Source organism: Scyliorhinus canicula, chromosome 9 (genome assembly GCF_902713615.1).
Source record: "Scyliorhinus canicula chromosome 9, sScyCan1.1, whole genome shotgun sequence".
Lineage (NCBI taxonomy): Eukaryota > Metazoa > Chordata > Chondrichthyes > Carcharhiniformes > Scyliorhinidae > Scyliorhinus > Scyliorhinus canicula.
In genome coordinates, this window is record NC_052154.1 from 100,864,715 (window position 1) to 100,882,560 (window position 17,846).

Genomic DNA, 17,846 nt, shown 5'->3' on the forward strand with positions numbered 1-17,846 from the left:
ATTGATTTCTTTGTCCTGAGTAGGGGGCTGGTCCCGAGGGTGGAGGATGCCGAATATTCAGCTATAGCGATTTCGGACCATGCTCCGCATTGTGTGGATCTGGAGATGGGGGAGGTGCGGGACCAGCGCCCGCTTTGGCGTCTGGACGTGGGGTTGTTGGCTGATGACGAGGTGTGCAGGAGGGTCCGGTGATGTATCGAGAGGTACCTCGAGGTCAATGATACTGGGGAGGTCCGGGTGGGGATGGTGTGGGAGGCTCTGAAGGCAGTGATTAGGGGGGAGCTGATCTCCATCCGAGCCCATAGAGAGGGGGGAGAGGGAGAGGACTGGTGGGGGAGCTGTTGAGTGTAGATAGGAGGTATGCGGAGGCCCCGGAGGAGGGATTGCTGGGGGAGCGGCGTAGCCTGCAGGCCAAGTTTGATTTATTGACCACCAGAAAGGCGGAGACACAGTGGAGGAAGGCGCAGGGAGCAGTCTACGAGTATGGAGGGAAGGCGAACAGGATGCTGGCGCATCAGCTTCGCAAGCGGGACGCGGCTAGGGAGATTGGTGGAGTGAAGGATAGGGGTGGGAATGTGGTGTGGCAGGGGGCAGAGGTCAATGGAGTCTTTAGGGACTTCTACAGGGAACTGTACCGGTCAGAGCCGCCGCGGGGGCTGCGATTTCCAAGGGTACAGGAGGAGCAGGTGAAGGGACTGGGGGCGCCGATCGAGTTCGAGGAGCTGGTTAGAGGGATTGGCCACATGCAGTCGGGGAAGGCGCCAGGACCAGATAGGTTCCCGGTTGAATTTTATAAGAAATACGCGGACCTGTTGGGCCCCCTGTTGGTTCGGATCTTTAACGAGACATGGGAGAGGGGTGTTTTGCCCCCGACGATGTCACGGGCACTGATTTCCCTGACCCTGAAGCGTGATAAGGACCCCTTGCAGTGTGGATCATATAGGCCAATTTCACTGCTGAATGTGGACGTCAAGTTGCTGGCGAAGATCTTGGCCACTAGAATAGAGGACTGTGTGCCGGGGGTGATACATGAAGATCAGACGGGTTTTGTGAAGGGGAGGCAGCTGAACACTAACGTGCGAAGGCTGCTAAATGTGATAATGATGCCGGCGGCAGAAGGAGAGGCGGAGATTGTGGTGGCATTGGATGCGGAGAAGGCCATTGACAGGGTTGAGTGGGCGTACTTGTGGGAGGTGTTAGAGAGGTTCGGGTTTGGGGAGGGGTTTATTAAATGGGTGAGGCTGCTGTACGAGGCCCCGATGGCGAGTGTAGTAACAAACAGGAGGAGGTCCAAGTACTTCAGGCTCTACCATGGGACGAGGCAGGGGTGCCCCCTGTCCCCCTTGCTTTTTGCGTTGGCAATTGAGCCTCTGGCCATGGCACTCAGGGAGTCGGGGAGTTGGAGGGGTCTGGTGCGGGGTGGGGAGGAGCACCGAGTGTCGCTTTATGCAGATGACTTGCTGCTGTATGTAGCAGATCCGGTGGAGGAAATGCCGGAGGTAATGGAGATTCTTGCTGAGTTGGGGAGTTTCTGGGGCTACAAGTTGAACCTGGGCAAAAGCGAGCTGTTTGTTGTACACCCGGGAGATCAGGAGGAGGGGATTGGTAGGCTCCCGCTAAAAAGGGCAGTGAGGAGTTTTAGGTACTTGGGGGTTCAGGTGGCTAGGAGTTGGGGGACTTTGCATAAGCTTAATTTTACTAGGTTGGTGGAGCAGATGGAGGAGGAGTTTAAGAGGTGGGACATGCTGCCGCTGTCGTTGGCGGGTAGAGTACAGTCCGTGAAAATGACGGTGCTCCCGAGGTTTTTGTTATTGTTTCAGTGCCTCCCCATTTTTATTCCGAGGACCTTTTTTAGGAGGGTGAACAGCAGCATCACGGGATTTGTTTGGGCGCACGGGACTCCGAGGGTGAGGAGGGTCTTTTTGGAGCGGGGCAGGGATAGAGAGGGGCTGGCGCTGCCCAACCTCTCTGGGTACTATTGGGCGGCTAACGTCTCGATGGTACGTAAGTGGGTAATGGATGGGGAGGGGGCAGCATGGAAACGGATGGAGATGGCGTCCTGTGGAGGCACGAGCCTGAAGGCACTGGTAACGGCTCTGTTGTCGTTCCCTCCAACGAGGTACACTACGAGCCCGGTGGTGGCGGCTACCCTCAAGATTTGGGGGCAGTGGAGGCGACACAGGGGGGAAGTGGGGGGCTCAGTGGAGGCCCCGCTGGGGGGGAACCACCGGTTTGTCCCAGGGAACATTGATGGTGGGTTCTTGGGGTGGCACAGCGCGGGCATAAGGAAGTTGGGAGACCTGTTCATTGACGGGAGGTTTGCGAGCCTGGGTGACCTGGAGGAGAAGTTTGAGCTCCCCCTGGGGAATATGTTCAGGTACCTTCAGGTTAAAGCGTTTGCTAGGCGGCAGGTGGAGGGGTTCCCTTTGCTGCCCCCGTGGGGGGTAAGAGATAGGGTGCTTTCGGGGGTGTGGGTCGGGGCTGGGAAGGTGTCTGACATCTACCAGGTGATGCAGGAGGTGGAGGAGGCGTCGGTAGAGGAGCTGAAGGCTAAGTGGGAAGTGGAGCTGGGGGAGCAGATTGAGGAGGGCACATGGGCGGACTCCCTGGAGAGGGTGAATTCCTCCTCTTCATGTGCGAGGCTTAGCCTCATCCAGTTCAAGGTACTGCACAGGGCTCATATGTCCGGGACGAGGATGAGAAGGTTTTTTGGGGGTGAGGACAGGTGCATCAGGTGTTCGGGGAGCCCAGCGAACCATGCCCATATGTTTTGGGCATGCCCGGCACTGGAGGAATTCTGGAAGGGTGTAGCAAGGACTGGTGTCGAGGGTGGTAGGATCCAGGGTCAAACCAGGCTGGGGACCCGCGATATTTGGGATTGGGGTGGAGCCGGGAGTGCAGGAGGCGAAAGAGGCCAGTGTTTTGGCCTTTGCGTCCCTAGTAGCCCGGCGGAGGATCTTGTTGCAATGGAAAGATGCGAGACCCCCAAGCGTGGACACCTGGATTAATGACATGGCAGGATTCATTAAGCTGGAGAAGGTCAAATTTGCCCTGAGAGGGTCGGTACAAGGGTTCTTTAGGCGGTGGCAGCCTTTCCTCGACTTTCTGGCTCAACGATAAGGAACTAGGTCAGCAGCAGCAGCAACCCAGGGGGAGGGGGGGGTTTCAGGGGGGTATTGTTTATGTTAATTTAATTATTGTTAATTTATTTTGTTGTTTATTGGGTTGGGGGGGAGGGGTGGGGGGGGTTCTTTATATGCGTTGTTACGGGTGCCGGGGGGTGTTGATTATTGTTATTATTATTATTGTTCTGTTGCTATACATTTTTCAAAAAATTTCAATAAAAAGTATTTTAAAAATATAAGAAAGGGGAATGCCAGTATGCAAGGGGTATAAGTAGGAGTGGTGGAGTTCCCATGGTATATATGGATGGGTATAGAGGCCCATGGAGGGCCTATAGTGTGAAAAGAATTAGGTTGATATCCCAGAGTCTGGAATGGCCTTCTATCCTGCCAGCCTCAACATCCATTGATCCGTGGCGGCCTTGAGACTGCTTCAGAAGGCAGCAGCCCTGACCTCAGCCAACGCTCACTGCCAACAGCCCCCCCCCCCCACATGAATATTCCAAGTGAATAGGTTGACTCACTGAAGTTGAATATGTGACCTCGGTAAATTTCCTGCCACTGAGTGGAAAACTCAATCCATTAACCCTGATTCCCTCTCCACAGAAGCTGCCAGATCGACCCAGTATTTCCAGCATTTTCTGTTGTATTTAATTTCCCTGAAATATTTTATTTTTCCCTGAAACAATAAAACACTTAAACATTCAACTATTATCAACAGGTGCTTCATAACAAGTGAAAACTTACCCCAACAAGTAAATACTCGCAATCACCATGGAATCTGTATGTCCTTCCGTCAAATGTGGTTATAAATGAACCTCCTTCAATTGAACAGGTCCCAGGACATTGAATGTCAGAGCAGTCCCATTGAGCTCCAACACACGTGCTACATAAAAACATTAGGTTCTTTTATCATATTAGATTCAGACAAACACCATTGGAAAAACTAGAGTCTTGTACAGTACTCCCCCAATGTACTTAAAAATGTATGTCTTACTTTTCAAAAAATATTGCTCAGTGGAGACCAGGTTTCCAAGCCACTTTCTCTCCATAGCTGTTGTTAGCATGCAAGTAACACAAATTTCCAGATGAACACAAAAATAACTACACTAATTTTAACTGAGGCATGAATTTCAAATTGACAAATCAACAGATTAGATCCAAACGCTAGAAAAACGAATGGCAACATTGGGAGCTTGAAGCGTGAGCGCTATATTTCTTAGCATCAACATCTACCATTGAAATTCATTAAATCATTTTTCAGACTTATTGGGTCTGTGTCAGTGTCCAAAATGTCTCACCCATTTTTTTCAGTGCTATCATTAAATTGTACGTCAGAAACTTCCTGATTAAAGAAATTGAAGATACCCACTGAGGCAAAGTTTTTACGAAAAGAAGGGTGACTGAACTCTGGTGATGCCCCTTTCACAAAGTGTCGGTTTCTGTTGACTTTTTTGACTCTTACAATCAGTGAAACAAATCTTTATTTAATAAATGTACTTATCCAAACTGAGCAAACTATGAGGTTAATCACACAATCTTCAGTGCCCATAACAAGGCAGCATTATGAACATCACCTTTTCACATCAGGAAGATTTGAAGTTTGTTTGATAAATGCCCTTTCGCACATAGCCAGGAAGAGCCTCTGGTATCAAAATCCTCTCACAATTATGCACTACATTGTTTTTTGGAGGACCGAGGACATGTATCAGAGACTGAGAATCTTGGATAATAAAATAATATCTAAGAATTCATGATGAACGATTTTCGCTTGATGGAAATAACAGTCATTCTGCTTCGACAACTCATCCTCTTCGACACCCAGAGTAATGGAACTTTTAAAAATAAAACAAATTGCCTCTTGAAACAAAGCTTTACACCAAGAAGTTGTATTGAACAGTATCAGTTTGTTAACAGACTATTAATGAGGTAAAACAGCTTTTTATTTGAAGTTAGTGATCAGGAATGAATTTAATTAAATTGTCACTTGGTAATACAGAACTTGAATATTGCTGAAAAGAGAGACAAGTTACCAAAGCCTTTGGTCATCAGGGAAAAAGGTGGGGGGAGCAGCGGGGTGGAGGGTGGACCATAGGGAAGGGAGTGAGGGGGAGCAGGGAACAAGTGAGGGAAAGTGGCAAGGGAGTGAGGTGGGAATGGGGAGGGACTGAGGGGGAAACAGGGAGGGCGTGAGCGGGGTAAGTAGGAGAGCTGGGGAGAGGGTGGAGTGTTGTGGGCAGAGGGAGAATAGTGGGAAGAGCTGTTTCACTATTTCTACTTGGACCACTCATTAGCGTCCAGGCAAAGGTGACTGATGGTGGGTGAGGGAGGGCTTCTCAGATAAGGTGGGGTTTCTGGCAGGGGTGTCTGGCAAGGGTCTATCACAGGGGAGGGTGTCGATGGTGCGGAGTGTCGGGCCACCCTCACGCATATGTACTATAATGGGGAGGCGGAGAATATGCTTTGACTTGTCAGCAGCTGTGTGGAGGAGAGGGCAAGGATTTTTGTTGTGGGGCGGCAGCCGCTGACCTCGCTATCAGGCCATCCGTTGAGACTGGCAGCCCAATAGTGGGGATTCAAAATGGAATTCCCTGCGATCCCCACCATATATGCATTTACATGGCTGGGGAGAGTGATTGCTTGTGGGCGCCGCTCCTAGTGCCAGCGCGAACTACAAGTGATTCAGCCCCAAATGGAGAACATAGTCTCCCAAATGAACAATCCAGCCCCAAGTCATGGAATTTGAGTAAGATAAAGATGATGTAGTAATAGCCATGTTTGCGACAGTGGGTTTTGGGGACAGGTCTGCCAGAGGCTGTGAGCTGAACAGCAGCTTTCACAAAATGCTGTGAGGTTAAGCAATAGAAGACAGAAGGGTCTCTCTCTTCAAGCAGTCTTTCAAGTTATTTCCATACAGCAAGTATCTCTTGCTGCATAAACTCTTTCACCGAAGTTCCCAAACAGCTTAAGCTAGTGAGGTTTTAGTGAAGTTTTCCAGAGCAGTTAAATGCACTTTAAAATTTTGTAATTCCAGTAGGTCATAATGGCGCTAGTTGGAAATTGAGGTCAAAAGTCACTTATAAATAAAGTTAGCAAACAGTGACTTTTGACCTCAATTTCCAACTATGGGACTATGGGATATCCTAGAGCAGGTAGCAAATGATACTGCAGAGGCTATTAAACAGATAGAAGCTGAGATGGTTGCTGTAAGAACGGCTGCCCTGCAGAATAGAATGGCCCTTTATTTCTTGTTGGCTGAAAAGGGAGGTACTTGTGCCCTTACTGGAAGTGCATGTTGCATGTACATCCCAGATAACTCTGAAAAAATTGAGAATCTGGTATATCATATTCGGAAAGTAGTAGAAAAATTACATTGATGATAAAGGATGGCACTTTGGGTTTGGATGGTTAGGAACGTTAGGACAGAAAATTGTATTCTGGATTATAATCGCACTTATGATATTAATTGTTGTATGGTTACTGTTTAAATGTTCTGTGGGATATTGTACGAACATAGGAGGAACCCTGGCAGCATTACCACCTCAGTGCCAGCCTCCTAACATGCAGGGAACATGTAGGAATGGAATTACTGTAATACGTCCATTTCCCAGACATTATAAACTACCCTTTCATACGGAAGGCGTGATAATGTACTAAAGGTATTGATGAAAACATCAACAAGGAGAGAACTGTAGAACGAAAGTAACGTGAGGAGTTATTAGTTGTGTTACACAACTTAGGAAATATATTAATATTAGTTGCTATTATAAAGAAAACACTTGCTAAAACATGCTGGGATTTATTGACTATATTTTAACACTGTTTTTAGCCATATCTTAGAATGATGGTTAAAGTAAAAAGTTCTGGTAAACAACTTTTAGATTAATCCTATTGTGCTTACAAGTTGTTCCAGCCAAAGGCGCCAGGATGTATTGCAAAATGTTGTAAGTTAAGAGATAATAAACCAAGAGACTATAGCCCCACTCCCAAAGTTGTCTAATATAATCATAGCCAGGCCAGATGTTGTTTTGCATGAAATGCTGTTCATTTCGGTGTATAAATGAGGGCACAGGTGAATGGTCATTGACCATTGCAGCAGGCTCTCCACGATATTGTGTTAATAAACTCCTGAAACAAAGCTCGAAGTCTCCATCAAATATTATTTCCACGACAGCTGGTTAGGCCAGCATTTATTGCCCATCCCTAGTTGCCCTTCAGGAGGTGGTGGTGAGTTGCCTTCCTGACCACTGCAGTCCTCGAGGTGTAGGTACACCCACTGTGCTGTTAGGGAGGGAGTTCAAGATTTTGCCCCAGCGACAGCGATGGAAAGGCGATATATTTCCAAGTCAGGGTGGTGGGTGACTTGGGAGGGGAACCTACAGGTGGTGGGGTTTCCAAGTATCTTGCTGCTCCTGTCCTTCTGGATGGTAGTAGCCATGGGTTTGAAAGGTGCTGACTAAGGAACCTTGGTGAGTTACTGCAGTGCACCTTGTAGATGGTACACAAGGCTGCCTTCTGTTCGCCACTGATGGAGGGTTTGAATGTTCGTGAAAGGAGGATTTGATTTTGATTTGATTTAATTTATTATTGTCACATGTATTTGTATACAGTGAAAAGTATTGCTTCTTGCATGCTATACAGACAGTGCATACAGTACATAGGGAAGGAAGGAGAGACTGCAGAATATAAGGTGACAGTCATAGCTAGGGTGTAGATAAAATATCAACTTAATTCAATGTTCGTCCATTCAAAAGTCTGATGGCAGTAGAGAAGAAGCTGTTCTTAAGTCGGTTGGTACATGACCTCAAACTTTTGTATCTTTTTCCTGGCGGAAGAAGGTGGAAGAGAGTATGTCCGGTGTGCGTGGGGTCCTTAATTTGCTGGCTGCCTTTCTGAGGCAGCGAGAATTGTAGACAGAGTCAATGGATGGGAGGCTGGTTTGCCTAATGGATTGGGCTACATTTGCATAATGGATTGGGTAACTTGCCACTTGTCAGCCTAAGTCTAGATATTGTCCAGGTCTTGCTGCATTTGGACACAGACTGCTTCATTATCTGAGGAGTCACAAATGGTGCTGAACATTGTGCAGTCATCTGGAGACGTCCCCACTTCTGACCTTAAGATGAAGCAGTTGAAGACGGTTGGGCCGAGGACACTACCCTGAGGAACTCCTGCAATGAAGTCCTGGAGCTGAGCTGACTGACCTCCAACCATCATAGCCATCTTCCTTTGCGCCAGGTATGACTCCAAACAGCAGAGAGTTTTCTCCCTGATTCCCATTGACTCCAGTTTAGCTTGGGTTCCTTGATGTCATACTGAGTCAAATGCTGCCTTGATGTCAAGTATAGTCACTCTCACCTCACCTCTGGAATTAGCGCTGTTGTCTATGTTTGTCATTATTGCTGTCCAAGTGCCACTTGATAGCACTGTTGATGACTCCTTCCATCACTTTGTTGATGATGGAGAGTACACTGATAGGGCGGTAATTGGCTGGGTTGGATCAGTCCTGTTTCTTGCGTACAGGACACACCTGGGAAATTTTCCACATTGCCAGGTAGATGCCAGTGTTGCAGCTGTACTGGAACAGCTTGGCTAGGGGGGCAACAAGTTCTGGAGCACAAGTCTTCAGTACTATTGCCGGACTATTATCAGGACCCATAGCCTTTGCAGTATCCAGTGCCTTCAAACGTTTCTTGATAACACGTGGTGTGAATCGTATTGGCTGAAGACTGACATCTGGAATGCTAGTGACTTCTGGAGGAGAACGAAATAGATCATCCACTTGGCACTTCTGGTTGGATTGTTGCGATCTCTCTTCATTAAACCAACGTGCTGCTTTTCTTCTCTTACTTCCAAAGTGATCAAATTCACACTTTTCCACATTGCACTCCGTCTGACAATGTTTTGCTTGACGAAGAAGATTAATCGTATTGGGGTGTGTGACATTATGGAAATGTTCAGAAGACAAAAGGTTAATGTCATATCATAATTGACCACTAGATGCAAAACAATATAAAGCATTGACTCACAGACTTCTGGGAGAGGGCTGGAGGAGAGCTCGAGAGAGCAGTGATAGAGAATACAGTACAGTTATAGATAGAGTGGAGAGACTAGTGTTGGTTGCGTGTAAATTGTGGGTTATTAGACAATTGTTTACTATAGGAGTAAGTGGTCGAGCTTAATTAAGTAATGTAAATAAATGTTAGCTTTATTAATGAACTTAGCTTATGTAGTCTTTGTGAACACTACAACATCCATCCTGAAACAAGAATCACAAAGAACACCACAGGATGGTTCAGAGAACATTCACTAGGTCGATTTCTGGGATGAGGTGGTTATCTTATGAGGAAAGGTCGAGTAGTTTGGGCCTATAGTTATTGGAGTTTAGAAGATTGAAAAGTGATTTTATTGAAACACGAAAGATTGTATCGGGGTTTGCCAGAAGAGATGTTCAGATGATGTTTCCCCCATGAGAGTCTGGAACCCCATTTAAGATGGATATGGAGATGAAGAGAAATTTCTTCTCTTATAGAGGTTATATTGTTTGAAGTTTTCTTCTCCAGAAAGCAGTGGAGGGCGGGTCATTGAACATATTCAAGGCTGAATGAGACAGATTTATGATTGACAAGGGAGTCAAGGGTTATGAGGGAAGGTAGGAAGGTAGAGTTAAAGCCACAATCAAATCTGCCATGTACTTATTGAATGGTGGAGCAGGCATGGAGGGTCAATTGGTCTATTCCGACTATAATTTCTTGTGATCTTATAGATGTTTAACAATTTTTATGAAATATATAGAATCATAGAATCCCGACAGTGTAGAAGGAGGCTATTCAGCCCACTGGGTCTGCAGCGACCCTCCAAAAGAGCACCAGACCCATTCCCATGTCCCCACCCTAATCCCACAACCCCACCTAACCTGGTGGACACTAAGGTCAATTTAGCGAGTCCATTCCATCTAATATACTTGCACAAAATTGTTAATTTGTTTGAACAATTATTTTGGAAGCTAGAAATTTGAAATTGAGGGGAAATAATTGTAGATTTTCAAAAAGCATTTTTGAAGAAGTGCAGAAGCCCTATGGCTATATTGTGCAGAGTAGCACATTATATACTGAAGTGCATTAGAAATATGGATTGTGCCAAAATGAAACAACAGGAAGTTAAGTTTCTCAGAGAAAGAATATTTCTAACATATCAAATGTAAAAAAAGTTGAGAGAATATGGACAGATAAGATATAATTATCCATTATGTATTACAGATGTAGAGATTATATCAAACTGATTTTGGAAAAAGTACTTTACAAGGTATTTGCAACTAAATTCTGATTTACCAGGTGGTGCATAATGAATCCTTTTTGTCTCCTGGAGCATAAATTTTCCCATTTTGAACACAGGGGCACTGATGTCGGGGTATACATTTATCTTTTGAGGTAATATAGTCAAGAACCGTTCCTGCAGAAAATTAAACATGCATTAGTTGCTTATTTATTCTGTCACATATTTGAATATTGTTATCTCTTTCTTATGTAGTTAGCTATTTCTCACTACTTTAGAAGGCATTTTAATAAAATTAAGAAAATAATAAATTAGGATGACACAGCGGTACACAGCCAGGAGGTGCACCACAGGAGTCCTCAACATTGACTCTGGACCCAAGATGTCACAGATTAAACAAGGACATGGTAACCTCCTATTGGCAATCGCCAGCCAACAACTAACTGGAATGGCACAGCGGCACAATGGTTAGCACTGCTGCCTCGCAGCGGCAGAGACCTGGGTTCGATTTCGGCCTTGGGTGAGTGCATGTGTGGAGTTTCACATTCTCCCAGTGTCTGCATGGGATTCCTCCGAGTGCTCCAGTTTCCTTCCACAGTCTGAAGATATGCAGGTTAGGCGGATTGGTCATGCTAAATTTCCCCTTAAGTGTCCAAAGATGTGCAGTTCAGGAGGACTGGCCATGATCAAAGAGCGGGGTTACGGGGATAGAACAGAGGAGTGGGCCCAGGTAGAGTGCTCTTTGAGAGGGTCAGTGCAGACTCAATGTCCAAATGGCCTCCTACTGCATTGTACTGAATATCTGGATTAGGAGGTTCCACAAATATCCCCAGCGTTAAAGATAGGGGATCAGGGCCACCAGACGGTAGTCATTGAGGCACGTTGCCTGGTTCTCCTTTGGTACCGGTGTGATGGTGGTCTTCTTGAAGCAGGTGGGGACCTCGGAGTGGAGTAGGGACAGATTAAAGATGTCTGCGAATACCTCTGCCAGCTGATCCGTGCAGGCTCTGAGTGCACGACCAGGGATCCCGTCCGGCCCCGTTGCCTTCCGTGGGTTCACTTTCAGGAAGGCCGATCTGAACTCGGAAGCTGTGATGGTGGGTATGAGTGAATTATGGGCTGCTGGGGCACTCGACAGCGGATTCTTGGTTACCTGCTCGAACCGAGCATAGAATGCGTTGAGTTCATCGAGGAGGGGTGCGCTGCTGCCAGAGATACTGCTCGGCTTCGCTTTGCAGCCCGTTATGTTGTTCAGTCCTTGCCACAACTGCCGAGAGGCTGTCTGTGACTCTAGCTTGGTTTGATATTCTCTCTTGGCATTGAGGTACTGGAGTGGTTTGGGCTAGGGACAGGGTTCACCTATTGGTTAAACTCCTTTACAACGCCTACAAGACGAGCGTTCAGACCAACACTGCCAGCTCTGAATACTTCCAGCTGCACAGAGGCACAAGGCAGGGATGCCCGCTGACCCCGCTCCTTTTTGCCCTGGCTATTTGAATCCCTGGCGATCACCCTGTGAGATGGGAGTGGTTGTAAGACTATCCAAAGAGTCACTCTCTATGCGGATGCCCTGCTCCTCTACATCTCGGACCCACAGAATGGCTTGAAGGAAATCATGACATTCCTGGAATAGTTTGGGGCCTTCTGGGGCTACAAACTCAACCTGGGCAAAAGTAAGGTATTCCCAGTGAACCCTGATGGGGGAGTGACAGAGCTAGAGAGTCTATCATTTAAACTAGCCTAGAACAAATTCTGCTACCTGGGGATCCAGATAGCCCATGACTAGACACGGATCCACAAGTGGAATCTGACCAGTCTGGTGGAGGAAGTTAAAATGGACCAACAAAGATGGGATGCTTTCCCTGGCAGGGAGGGTGCAGACAATCAAGATGAATGTACTGCCAAGGTTCCTCTTCCTGTTTTGACCCATACCGATCATCATCCCCAAGGTCTTTTTCCAAAGAATAGATAAAATGATTATGCCTTTTGCATTGATGAATGCAGTGACAGCAGCGTGTACAATCTACAAGATATACTGAAGAAACTCACCAAGGTCCTTTGACAGGACCTTCCAAACCCGCAACATTTACAACCTAAAAGGACCAGGGCAGCAGATGCATTGAACCCGACCACTTGAAATTTTGCCTTCAACCCACGCACTATCCTGACTTGGAATTGTATCATAATTCCTTCAATGCCACTGGATCAAAATCTCGGAGGTCCCTTCCCAACACATTGATTGTGTACCTACGCACCTGGGCAGTAGGGGTTCAAGGAACAGCTTTAATGGTCTTTTAAGGGATGGGCAATAAATGCAGGTCTAAGCGGCGGTGCTCACATCCTGTGAAAGAATTAAAATACAGGTACTGCTGTAAGATATGGGGCAAATCATCACAAAGGAATTGTGAGTTGAGCGGTACAATGTAGCATGGTATGCAAACAGCTGTGTGCTGACTTGACGATGGAAGGAAAGTGATTGAAGTAGCTGCCGATGGCTGAACTATTTTTTTTAAACTGGAAGGTATTGAACGGTTCCCACTTCTTCAATCCCTCTCGATATCTTCTGGTTTATTGAATAGACTTAGCTCAGCCATCTCCAGCTTTTATACAGCTCCAATGTTTTATACAGTTCCATCACTAAATCCCTGCTTTTGTATTCAATACCTCCCTCAGTGAAAGAGAATATTCCACATGCTTTATTGACGATCTTGTCCACCTGTCCTGCTACCTTCAAGGACCTGTGGACATGCACTCCAAGGGATTGAGGAAGTGGGAGACCTTGGAGTGCATGTCCATAGGTCCTTGAAGGTGGCACGACAGGTGGACAAGGTCATCAAGAAAGTATATGGAATGCTTTACTTTACTGGGGGAGATATTGATCACAAAATAAGGGATGTAATGGTGGAACTGTATAAAACATTGGTTAGTCCACAGCTAGAATTCTGAATACAGTTCTGGTCACCACATTACAGGGAGGACAGAATTACTCTGGAAAGAATACAGAGAAGATTTACAAGAATGTTGCCAGGGCTAGAAAATTACATGAGGAGAGATTGGACAGATAGGATTGTTTTCCTTATTACGCAGGAGGCTAAGGGCTAACTTAATTGAGCTGTACAAAACTATGAGTGGCTAGATGGGGGGGAGGGGGGGGGGCAGGTGAAATGTGTTTCCCCTTGCTGAGGGGTCAATTGTTAGGAAACATGGATTTAAGGGGATTAGTTGGATTAAAGGAAATGTGACAAAAAAGTTTTCACCCAGAGAATAGAAGATATCTGGAACTCATTGCCTAAGTTGGTGGTTGAGCTGAAATACTCAACTCATTTAAAAGTACTGGATCTTAGCATTGCTGCCTCACGGCGCTGAGGTCCCGGGTTCGATTGCTGCTCTGGGTCACTGTCCATGTAGTGTTTGCACATTCTCCCTGTGTTTGCGTGGGTTTCACCCCCACAACCCAAAGATGTGCAGGTTAGGTGGATTGGCCATGCTAAATTGCTCTTTAATTAGAAAGAAATAATTGGGTACTCTATTTATTTTTTTGAAAAGGTACCTGAATCTGCATCTAGAGTGTTATAATCTGCAAGGCTATACACCAGGGCTGGAAAGTAGGATTCAAATGAATAGCTATTTTGTTTCTCTTTTCTTTGGCCAGCTCAGACATTATGATCTGAATGAGATCTTTCTACATCGTAACTTTTCTACAGTTCTGAGGAACTGCTGCAACTATTTTCTAGGGTTGCAATGTTTAGCTTTCAAGAACCAGAATGATTCACTTTCCTTTGGGTCAGGAGTGACTACAACCACTAGGCTGTTAAATTGAGCAAGAAAATCAGTCAATGCACAATATGAAGATATTTAACTCTTTGACAATGTTGCAATGGCTGTTCTAAATTCAATTATAGGCATAGACATCAAAATTATAAAGCTGAGTAAACCAGACTCTCTAATGAATGATTTCTTTCAAAATTATTATTTTACAAAAACGTTCTTACCAGGTGGGCAAAAGCAACCAGGTTTGCAGTAACTAGCACAGGTGAACTGTGGATTTAAACAAGTAGACAAGCAGGGAGATCCACATTCCTGATATATCTGGTTTTCTGGGCAGTCAGCCATTGCTAGAATAAACAAAGGGAAATTGAAAATATATTTGTTCAAAAATATCATTAAAAGTTGCAAAGAAATATCCTCCTGTAGCAGCATAATTTATTTTATTAGTAATCAAAAGCAATTTTTTTAAGGAGGAAGTGTAATAATTAAAAACATACTCAGCAGGCCGGGTAGGATCTGTGGAGAGAAACAGAGTTATTGGGCGAAATTCTCCATTTGGGAGACGAGGGGCTGGATTTTCTGTTTCTGAGGCTATGTGCTGAGAATCTGTGGCGTTTTAGAAGAAAAAAATCAGCAGCTGATCCTGTGACCGGTGAGGGGCAGCATGTATGCACGGTGACAACCTGCAGCGGTCGTGCTGTAAAACATGGCGTGGCCCTGTGCGGACCGGACCTGGCAGATAGTGACCCCTGGCCACCCCCTCTGGTCTCCGCAGCCTTCACAGAAACAACCCCCCACCCGGCCAGCAGCACCATTCCCACCTGACTGTGACGACGCTGAACACAGTCCGCAGCCGCCACGCCGGGTTCCCGGCCGCTGAGACCACACGTCAACCGCGAGACAGGAACTCGGCCAACTGGTGGCGGAGCATCGGGGGAGGACCTTCAGGTGACGGGCTGAGGCCGTCCCAATGGCGTGCGGCGCCTGAAGCGATTATGCCGTTTCGGAGGGGTGAAGCATGTGAAACTTGCGTCAAACAAGCACCGTTCACGATTTTGGCATCAAAAGGGATTCTCCGCCCAATCGGCAATTACAAAATCGCCGTTGTGGAATGGAAAATCACGCCCGATGTTCTCCTGCCAGAGCTGAATTGCACCTGACTTGCACTCCCAATCCTTAGCCATGCAAATTTCGGCGTGGCAAGGATTACGATGGATTCCCAGGCCGCTATCTGACCGTCATTTGGAGCTGGTCACCCCACCCCACCAAGGCATCACAATTCAGCACCCCCATCCCACCAAAGTGCTTTCCAATCAGCTCCCTTCATGGCCGAGTGATTTTAAAGTGGTCAGTTGGAAACTGACAGCACTTAACTCTGTCTGAAGTGTCCAGGACCTGTCAAGCAAAGCTTGATGTTTATAAACATTGGTTGGAGCACTTCAGAGTTACTCAACCATGAAGGAAGATGACTGGAGCAATGCTGACAACTGTGTGTGTGTGGAAGCTGTCAATCACATACTTGTGAAATCAATATCAAAGAAAACTGAATGAATGGCTTGCAGCTGAAAGATCTGAGGGAGTTTTGCAAACAGTTGACTGGTTTTGTCTTTCCTGGAATTAACACATGGTGCTTCCTGTGTCTCAGCCAGCAGGTGAATGTTAGAGCAATATTTTTTTCAATGATTCTATTTGGACTGCTCTCCAGCTTCCAAACAGTGGTTTCTTTTCTGGAACGAGGGGCTCCTAACTGAGGTCACATTTCTGGGGGGGGGGGGGGGTCTGGGGGGGGGGTCCCTTTATTTTGGGGGTCTCTGTAGGGGAGGTGCCTGGTGGGGGTGGGTGGGCAGGTCTTGCATTGTGGGAGAGGTGGAGGGTGGTGCTCGGATGGACTTTGGGGGAAATTTGCTGGAAGAGTTACCCCCTTGGCCCACCGCGTCAAGGCCACACTTGTCAAGAGCAGTCACAATTTCTGCCCATGTAATTCCTGCCCCAGAGGACGGGAAAATCACATGGGCCCAGAGAATATCGTACCCGGCCTGCTAACTGGATGCAAATGGGTCTTAATGACTTATTTTCACCCTCCCCCTGGCGCGGGCCCCTAACGTCGATCTCATGCCATTGGGGGGCCAAACTTTGGAAATGGATCGGCATCCGTTTTCTTCACTATTGCTGAGTTCTCCACTCACTGGGAACTCTGCTACTGGCAGCGCGAAGCGGAGAATTTCACCCAATATTTAAAATTGATGATCTAACATCAGAACTGAAGTATGATGGAAATGCAAGGGTGGGGAAAGGAACATCAAAAATAAAAGGGAAGGTCTGGAATAAAATGGAGGGCAGGAGAGATCAACAAACAAGAGGGGCATGCTCCTCCGGCCATACTGCGCCAGAAAAGCTGCTCACTGTGGCGCAGCATGGCCAGTGAAAGTCTGGAGATCTCGCTCTCGTGATCTACCTGGTTTTCAACACCTCGCGAGATTCAGCGCAATCTCTCGAGACACTGTGAGGTGAATCCCACCCATAAAGGGCATGATCACTTTTGAGCAAATCTGCATATTAAAGAGAGGCAGTAATCGTTACTCGAATGTGCAGATTCCCGAGGTACCTGAGGCTTTGGGATTCAATCCTGTTATGAACCAGGGTTAGAGAACCCCAAAGTGTATCATAGAGTTCACCTGACCCACAACTTTAATATATTATGGTTATGGGGAGCACATAGGCCTACTTTACAGGTGTGGTGCAACAAACAGCTGAAGTACCTTTAAGTTAAAACAATGTTTATTTATGAAAGCAGTTAACACTTTATAAACACACAGTAAACATCTTAACAACTATCAATACCAATCATCACCAGATACAATATTCTATAAATAACCCTTAATCTTTCCTTGCAAAATCCATAAGACAAATACCCTCTTCAACACAGACATCAGGTTTAAATTCTCTACTGAGAACAGTTATCACTTTTAAATTAGTAAGTGATTTGAAGACATTCCTTTTGTGTAGAAAGAAATCAGAATTACACCTGGTTTTTGCTCGATGCAGTTCCCAATCTGCAAAGCGAAACTAAACACACAGACACACTCCAGCTTTTGTTCAAAGCAAAAACAAAAGCAGACAGACAGCCCAGCTCAGCCCACACTCTGACATCACTGCACCTATTTGATAAACACCCATTTCTTAAGGGTACACCTACTACAGCTATTTGATAAATACCCATTTCTTAAAGGTCCATCCACTACAGCTATTTGATAAACACCAGTTCTGAAAAGGTACTCTCACATGACAATGTCTTATGGATATTAAAAGGGCAGCTTAAGGATTACTTAGTGTTGTATTCTTTGGGGGTTGTATTTGAATTAATGGCTGTTCAGATGTTCACTGTATGTTTTAAAAAGGTTAAATTGAGTTCATAGAATAAACATTGTTTTGCTTCAAAAAATACTTTTCCATTTCTGCTGCACCACACCTGTAGAGTGGGCCGTGTGCTCTCCATACCACAATCTATCAAACGTTGTGGGTCAGGTGAACGCCATGATACACTTTGGGGTTCTATAAACCCTGGCCCATAACAAATTGGGGGCTTGTCCGGGATAAAAGTCTATCTATTGGATTGGCTTAGTGAACTTAAAGACAGTGAGGGGTGTGCATTTTGTGGTTGCTTTTCAGGTGTGGCATTTC

The 17,846-nt window shown here is 46.1% G+C and overlaps 1 protein-coding gene across 1 annotated transcript in view; it reads right to left on the minus strand.

The window, feature by feature from the left end:
• Positions 1 to 17,846, minus strand: part of LOC119970922 (mucin-6-like) — a 415,844-nt gene that overhangs the window by 300,799 nt on the left and 97,199 nt on the right. The window contains exons 7-9 of the mRNA XM_038806032.1: positions 14,390 to 14,512; positions 10,454 to 10,574; positions 3,870 to 4,008 (exon numbers count right to left, since the gene is read on the minus strand). Coding sequence (XP_038661960.1) covers positions 3,870 to 4,008; positions 10,454 to 10,574; positions 14,390 to 14,512 — 383 coding nt within the window. The remainder of the gene's footprint in view (positions 1 to 3,869; positions 4,009 to 10,453; positions 10,575 to 14,389; positions 14,513 to 17,846) is intronic.